Here is an 8,257-nt window from a genome sequence, read left to right as displayed (position 1 = left end):
ATTTGTTCTGGAAGCGACTTATATTCCAAAACATTAGTAAACCAAATTGAATTTTCACTTAAGAAATAGTGGAAACTCAAATTATTTTTTTTCATAGCCCAGTAAAAATAAAACAAATTATCCTGCAGTTTACCTTTAAAAAAAAAAAAATCCCAACAGATAAGTGTTTCTGTTTGTGCGCGCAGGCGCTGTGTATGTGTGTGTGTGTGTGTGTAAACCTAAAGTAACCTCCCCTCTTCCCTTTTCGTCTTACACAGTTACCCTTTCTCCACTCTTTTCACACACATCGGAAGAATAAACAAGAAATCTCTCTAATGACACTTGACTGAGCGACACACTAACGAAATCACTGCTGTTAAGTAAAAATAAAACAAATTAACCTGCTAATTACTTGACCTTTAAAAAAAATTGTGACAAAGCAGTGTTTCTGTGTAGAGCAGAGAGTGTGTGTGTGTGTGTGTGTGTCTGTGAAGGCGAAAGTAGGAGGGGTCTGTGTGTGTGGGGGGGGCTGTTTGTCACTAAAGAATGATAACATACCTTTATTTAACTATAATGACATGTTTTTCTGTTGCTCTGGGTGTTATTTCTGTTGGTTTTGCTTTATTATTATTATAAGTTATTAATTATGTTATTAGTATTAATATTGTTATCATTATTGTCATTCTAATTATTATCTTAGTTATTGTTGTTATTGTGTGTTTCATTCATCTGAGGTTCTGTGACCATCATTGTTTATCTGAATCCAGCTTTGGTATTTGTATTCCCTATCCTGCTTTTAAAAAATGAAAATAGTTTGCAGGCATTTTTTTTACTTGTTGAGACAAAACCTAAAACATCACCCCCCCACCCCCAGTGTTATTAAACACTACCAAGATATACATTGCTGCAAAATAACACTGTTTGTCTGAAAAATCTATTTAGCATAAATATTTCCTGACGTTATTCCCAATGATACCACAACTTCCTAATTAAGATACGTAAAAAAAAATATTGAATTGTGCTGTACAAGGATTTCAATCATCATCATCATCTTAGTAAATGTGGAGTGTTACAATTCTCATCATTACACACTTTTATAGCTGAAATACATTAAAATACATCCAATACATTAAAATAACTGCATAATAAAACTATATCCAGTGTCTCACTGTCCTCACACGCACCATTAGCACCTCAAAAAGGGAAAAAATAACCAGTATTCTAAATCATTTATTTTTATTTTTATTACAATTTGCTTGTTTTGTGTCCACTTAACTTGACTTACAGAAGTTATCGCATGTGAGTTTTGGATTTGAAATTAAAAATTCGATTAATCTATTAACTTCATAGTAATTTCAGGTCTCTCTGTAACAGACCGAGTCCAGACAGAGACTCCAGTCTGACGTTTGATTATGGTTTTGTTGAGACTTTTTGCTAAACAGAGACAAAAATCAAATCCCAGAAAAATGTTGGCCCTTTACTGGTAAATTGTGGGCTCCCTGTGTGAGTCCCAGACTGGAACCGAGTGTGTCACCTGTGGGCGTGTCACCCGTGGGCGTGTCACCCGTGGGCATGTCACCCATGGGTGTGTCACTTATCAGTATGAACTCATATGGGGCTGCAGGTTAACTCACACTGGGCCATGAGAAAAAAACTGTTAAAGCATCCAACCATCAGTGGGGTTTATAACTGTGGCAGGTGGTTTTAGTGAAAGCTGGGGCAAAGGAAAGGGCAGTTAGTGAGGGGTTTCAGCTGGAAATGATGATTACTGTTGTATATAACCCATGCCCTTCATTCTCTGTGTGTGTATGTCTATCGTTTGTTTGTTTGCTTTAGTGATGCAGAGCATGAAATGAAGTATATTTAATTTGTGGTATGTTTGGTTTTGAGATATTATCCTTATAAAGATAAATCTTAAAATCGCTCCCGTGTCTCCTGCATTCTGCTAGAACTCTCACAAATTCCTACAGTAACATAAATTATTGATTATTAATATAGTCAACTGTTACTTTTGTTAAGATATGTTAAGTGTGTTGTCGCTGCAAAAAAAAGTTTTACTTTCCTGCTCTATGTATCAGTGAGTGTACTTTATTTGTCTACAGAGGATGAAAAAACTTTTGAGTTATTTTATAGGTTTAAGCTTTAAGGGTTCTTAGATGTCATTAGGCAAAACTGGAAGGTGGGACCTTCTAACAACAAAAGCAAATTTCAGCTCAGGGCCTGATAGCAAATCTCCATCCCTTATGTCACCTGACACAGGAGATTCCCATCCGGTCCAAGAATAAGAGTCTCCACGGGACGAGGACCGCCCACTTGGATTTGCATGAAGAAGTAGATACTCGTTTTATTCACCTTGACAAGCTTTACATTACTTCCACAGTGACTTTGAGATCACATGGCGAGTTGGAGAGGTCAGGTAAACATATACCGTCCAAGTGGATGGTGTTTATATAACAGTTAGGTCTGGAGTGTGTCTGCGGAACATCTACATGACAAGTTTGTTTCTGTTGTCACTTTTATAACAACACTCACCAGCACAATGCAACATTATTGTATTGTGAAATTATTGAGGATAAACGGTGCTTTCCCTAATTCACAAAGCAATCCAAGTGTTTGAAAGTGCTTGTGAGGGTTCACCACTCCAGGGCACTGTTTTGTTTTGTAGTTTTTGTTTGTAGACTCAGTTTCCCAGAAGGCACCTCGGTCAGGTGATGTGGGTGCTCACCTGAACCGAGGTAGCTCATTAGCTCTTTTTATAAATAGCAGTTTGTTTTGGAAAACTGGGTCAAGCATTATGGATGGTTCTGTTAAGTGAGCATTTGTTTTGTCTGGTTATGTTCTCTTTTAGTTTGTTTAGTTATAGTTGGCATTTGGTTTATGGAGCTGTTAAGTTTTCATCTGTCTTGGTTTATTGTGTCTCTTAGCAGGATTAGCCTCTAGGAGAATTAGCCTTTTGTGTGTAAGTAACCTCTCTTGCATGTATAGTTCGTAGTCTGTATAAATACTAACCATTGAACTACTAACCTGTTTAAATCCCAGTCTGTCTAGTCTCCTCGTCTGTTTAGCCACTAACCTGTATAGTTCTTAAGTCTTTCATACCTAGTCTGCTGTGTATCTAGTCTGTTCGTCCCTTGGGTTTCCGGCTACTAGTCTGTTTAGCAATTAGCCTGATTAGCTACCATCTAGCTTAGCAGCTAATGTGCATAATGGCTAGTAGGCCTAGCCAAGTCTGTCTTGTGTGTTTAGTTTGACTAGTCTTGTCTGATTGGTATTAGTTTGTTTAGTCCCTAGTCTGTGTATTGATTGATGGTTTTGGTTATAGCATGCCTGAAAGTAAAGCCAAATTCCTTTGTCCATGTTTTGTTTATTATTAAAAAAGACTCTTTATTTACCACCATCCCCTCTGCATATATGCTTCACCATCAAGCCCACAGTCCAACACCTACACTTCATTACAGTGCTTGAGAATTTTGCTGCTCACGTGAATTTGTGTGCGTGCAACATTTAACAATGTTCTCTTAAATTCCTCTTAAATTTTCAATACCAAACGTTCTGAGTCTCCTCTTACCCAGGTGAATGAGGAATCCCACTTAATTTACACTGAGGGGGACATGGGGCTGACATTTAATTAGCACAGGTATCACCACGGGAGATGCCGCACAAAACACAGCAATTGCAGAACACCTGTGATTAATCTTTTTTAAGAACTGGTTTAAGAGCACATGGAATGAGGCAGTAACCTTTGATACCCGTAATAGAGTTTTGATTATTTTTTTTATTAAGTGTTTAACTGTATTGTGGTTTTCATAGTGATGTGTTTGAGAGTGTTCAGTCAATCCAAAATGACTGTGCATTCAACAAATCTCATCAAATTAGTGTGATCTCTAAAACATGCTCTTTGTGTTAGGACTGAAGTCCAAAGCATCTCACAGCATCCAGGGTTTATATAGTCTAAACTGGGATCCACTGACCAATAGTGTCTCTGTAGCCCATGGATTAAATGATCTAATTATAATTGCTCTAAATACACTCTATACTTATATTTACTTATATGTACTTGTATACATTTTGTTTTTCATTTTTAAAACTGTTTCTATTCATCAGACAAACGGATCACTCGTGAAATTTTCTCTTTCTTAAGCAAAGAACAAACAAAACACTGGTGAATCACAGAAATGAATGTGTTTGAGCAAAAGAAGCAAAAATCAGGGACGAGAGAGAATTTGTTTGTGTATTGCTTCATGCGTGAGGCCTTTCTTGGGGGGAATAAAATTTAAGCTCAGTAAGTTTTTTAATCAGCTGATGAGGATGAGCTCCGTCAGGTGTGTTATGATCAGGTGTTAGAGACAGACAGGTGTGCTGCAGCACCAGACAGTGGACCTGTACGGTTCTGTACACCCGTCTATTACTATTATTATTACTATTTATCGCGCGCTCGAGTCACTTGGCGCTCGTCTCTTCAGGCCTGGCTCTATGCGCGCGCGTCCCCGCGGCTCGACTCGCTCGGCGCTCGTGTGTCCGTGAGCGCGCGCGGGAACATGGCGTCAGACGGGATGGCGCTCACGAACCACGACCACCAGATCCGCGTCGGAGTGCTGACAGGTAGGAGCGGAGGGGCAGATCGCGCTTCTGTTACCCCGCTGCGGGACGGGCTGTGTGTGTGTGTGTGTGTGTGTGTGTGTGTGACAGAGCTGCAGGAACTGAACACCGGCTCCGGTAGTGCGCGTGCCGCCTGTCAGTCTCCCGCACACCCCGCTGGGGCAGAGCTCCGTGTGTGTGTGTGTGTGTGTCCCTGCCCTCCGGATCAGTACCGCAGCGGAACCGCACAGACTCGGGTCTGATCAATTATTCACCTGTTATACACAGCCTGTGTGTGTGTGTGTGTGTGAGAGAGAGAGAGAGAGAGGCTCATACTGTACACTCATTTGTCCCACATCTCTCTCTCTCACACACACTGAACCGTACACGTATCGCTGCGTGTGTGTGTGTGTTTGTGTACACAGTGTTTGGCCTCTGATCGGCAGTTTGGACTCCGACTGATGTGTGTGTGTGTGTGTGTGTGTGTACAGTGTAACACCCCTCTCAGTGCAGTGTGTGTGTGTGCAGTGTAATACCCCTCTCAGTGCAGTGTGTGTGTGTGTGTGTGTTTACCTCCCCATCCCCCCAATCATATGCTCTGTACCGGTACAAACTGACGGTTATTTATTGACTGGTTGATTGACGGGGTTTGCATGCAGCGCGTGCTGGTGCTCCTGTCAGTAAACACGGGGCCGCGCGCACACAGAACGCCCGTGCGTTGATGTGACGTCACGTGACCGCGCTTCTCCGCTTTACCGGTAACTAGGGCTCAGGCTCGCGCGGTTTATTCGCGTATCAGTAGTTTAGTGAATCTGAACGTCACGGACATGTTAAAGGGCAGACAGCGCGCGCAGCCGTGTTGGAGGGAAACACTGTCACCTGTAATGAGCTCCAAATGCTAACGGGCTAATCACCTCAGCGCCTTCATCTGCTGTAACGCGCGCACAGAGAGCGAGAGAGAAACAGCACACACACACACCGAAAAACAGCACACACAGAAACAACACACACACACTGCACTGAGAGGGGTATTACACTGCACACACACACACACTGGACTGAGAGGGGTATTACACTGCACACACACACACACACACACACTGCACTGAGAGGGGTATTACACTGCGCACACACACACACACACACACACACACTCAGGTAGTGTTAAGTTATGTTGGTAATAATCGTGCCACAGTTCCAGCCAATCAGAGACCGGAGGCGGGGATTCTAGCTACCTGTTTCTGATTGCCTGCTTTCAGGTTTCCTTGTTTCCCCTGGAGTGTGCATGTTCAGCGACTAGTGTCCGCTTTATGATTGAATGTTAGCTTTTTAAATATATTTTATTTTTCTCAGCATATGGGAAATTTCAGTGTTTGTCTGCTTTTTTGAAATTAAATACCTAGTTTTTAGTATAAAGTGTGTTGTTATTGCTCAGTGGTTATATTTTAACACAGTGTTTGTGTAACAGCATCACAGAATTGGGTTTAATTCACTAAGACATATTATTACAGTTAGAAACGTTAATGCTTGTTTCTGCTTGGACAGTAGTTTATATTTTGGTTTTGTGTGTGTGTGTGTGTGTATGTATGTATGTGTGTGTGTGTGTATGCATTTGTTGAAGATGTTTTTTGTGTTAATTTTTTGTTGAAGACGTAAATAAGCGTTTATTACTTTCACACTAAACTGTCATCTCAACTTCACAACTTTAGTTCATATCTCATCTGTATAACATTCTCTATGTCATCGTTTCTCAGCTTCGGTCCCAGACGACCCGCTGCCCTGCACATGCTTGAGTTTTCACAGCTCACCTGATTTAATTCTTCACCTAATTAACAGCCTTTCCTTAATTGCAGTGGGCGTGACAACACAGGGCCTACTCCTCCAGAAGTAACCCTCAGAACCCCTGCTCTGTATGGGACTGTTATACTGCACAACTGAGGAGACTTTAGGACTTCCAGACCATAACAAATGCTGTTCCTTCTGGTCTAAATGAACTTTTTGAAGCTCATCGTGAAACTGTTCCAGTTTCTCTTTAAGAGTTTACTATGTTAGTCCAGAGGAAGTGTGAATGTTTCTCCAGATAAATTGTACTGAATTCATCACAGAGAGCTTCACTGTGCAGAACATATAGTGTGTTAGAAATACGCTAAAATTATGTCTAATATCAGTTAATTCACGGGATGTTCAAAACATGTTGTACAGAGATTCACAGTTTATCGTGATGTGAAGGTACTTCTTTTTTCATTCCTGCCTTTGAACGCTTAAACACTTAATTTTAGTTGTCATATCAAACTGGTCTGGACTGATCTACAAGGCTTCCTGTGGACAACAACACTCATATTAACTAAAGTAATTCTGTTATAATTCTGTTCTACCGCTAACACATTTCAATCTTTTTAATTTGCTTTATATATAATTTATTCATAAAAATAAATGCTAGGAGGCGCGGTGGTTTAGTGGATAGCACTGCTGCCTCACACCTTCAGGGTTGAGAGTTCGATTCGTCCGTGTGTGTGTGTGTGTGTGTGTGTGTGTGTGTGTGGCTCGAGGCCCCTGTGACCCTGTACAGTATAAGTACTATAGAAGATGAATAAATGCAGAAGTGAAACTGTTTATTTTCAGATGAGTCTCTCGCGGTACTGAGCCCAGTATGAGGTGTCGGTCTGGTACCATGCTCCTCTACTCTCACTCATAAACCGGTCCTGATACTCCTTCAGCGATACTTTATTTAGGCAAAGAACAATCAGCCCAAACTCTGCCTCGGGCCAAAGTCGGGCCAAAGTTGACACCTTTTACAGGCGACTGAAGTGGAAACGATGGAAGGAACAATAATGAGGTCGGCTTGTGTTTTTCCTCCGAAATTGTATATGACCACACACACACACACACACACACACACACACACACACACCTGTCAGAGAATGGCTGCTGCTGTCCCCAGTGTGCTGGTGCTGAAATGCAGACAGCTGGATTTGCTGTTCCACTGTTTATTGTGGTGAAAATTAAATGAGCAACTCTGGAGACTTCGAATAGTATGACAACAATAGTAGAGGTTTATTTAAACGGTACTGGATATCATTGTTACAGACACCACAAAAGTGTCTTTAAAAGGGAGGGTACCCCCTTCTTAATCAGACTAAGATCTGGTGAATTTAGAGGCAGAGGAAACTCCTTTTATCACGTTCCCCGTGTTCGCGTCGTGGTGGTGTGTCAGGACGCATTATAAGGAGACATAAATACAGGCCATGAAGACGACATTGAGTCCAGAGCGTCACACTGAGTTACCTTTTTATCACCGTGCATCCTGCAGCCGTCCCTCCCTTTTATAAGTGATGCACACACACACAGCTGTTAACATAAAGGAGAATAAACAGTGATACATCAGGCCACACCAGCAGACCTCCACCTCATGTTTCCTGGCTCCAACACATCATGTTCTGGTTCTGCAACCAACTGTTCAATCTGTCGGAAAATAACAGAAGTAGAGCCCTAACCCTAACCCTAGTGTTTTTCTCCAACATTGAGGTTGGGTTAGTCTCCCGTATTTCTCTATAAGTCCCACCTTGTGCACTATGAGTGGTTATAAGCAGTCTGTGTCTCATCTCTGATTGGTTGGATGTTTTATCACGCACATGGTGTCGCCTGATGGTACCCCACATGGGGCAGAAAGAATCTCTTCATCCCAACCATATCTGTAACT

At 41.6% G+C, this 8,257-nt stretch overlaps 1 protein-coding gene across 5 annotated transcripts in view; it reads left to right on the top strand.

Moving 5' to 3' along the window:
* Positions 1-4,508: 4,508 nt before the first annotated feature.
* Positions 4,509-8,257, top strand: part of LOC128535479 (gephyrin-like) — a 36,567-nt gene continuing 32,818 nt past the window's right edge. For all 5 annotated transcript variants that reach the window (XM_053509399.1, XM_053509397.1, XM_053509398.1 and 2 more), the window contains exon 1: positions 4,509-4,581. In XM_053509399.1, coding sequence (XP_053365374.1) covers positions 4,518-4,581 — 64 coding nt within the window. In that variant the 5' untranslated portion in view covers positions 4,509-4,517. The remainder of the gene's footprint in view (positions 4,582-8,257) is intronic.

This window comes from Clarias gariepinus, chromosome 13 (genome assembly GCF_024256425.1).
Source record: "Clarias gariepinus isolate MV-2021 ecotype Netherlands chromosome 13, CGAR_prim_01v2, whole genome shotgun sequence".
Classification (NCBI taxonomy): domain Eukaryota; kingdom Metazoa; phylum Chordata; class Actinopteri; order Siluriformes; family Clariidae; genus Clarias; species Clarias gariepinus.
This window is presented reverse-complemented; position numbering and strand designations above follow the sequence as displayed.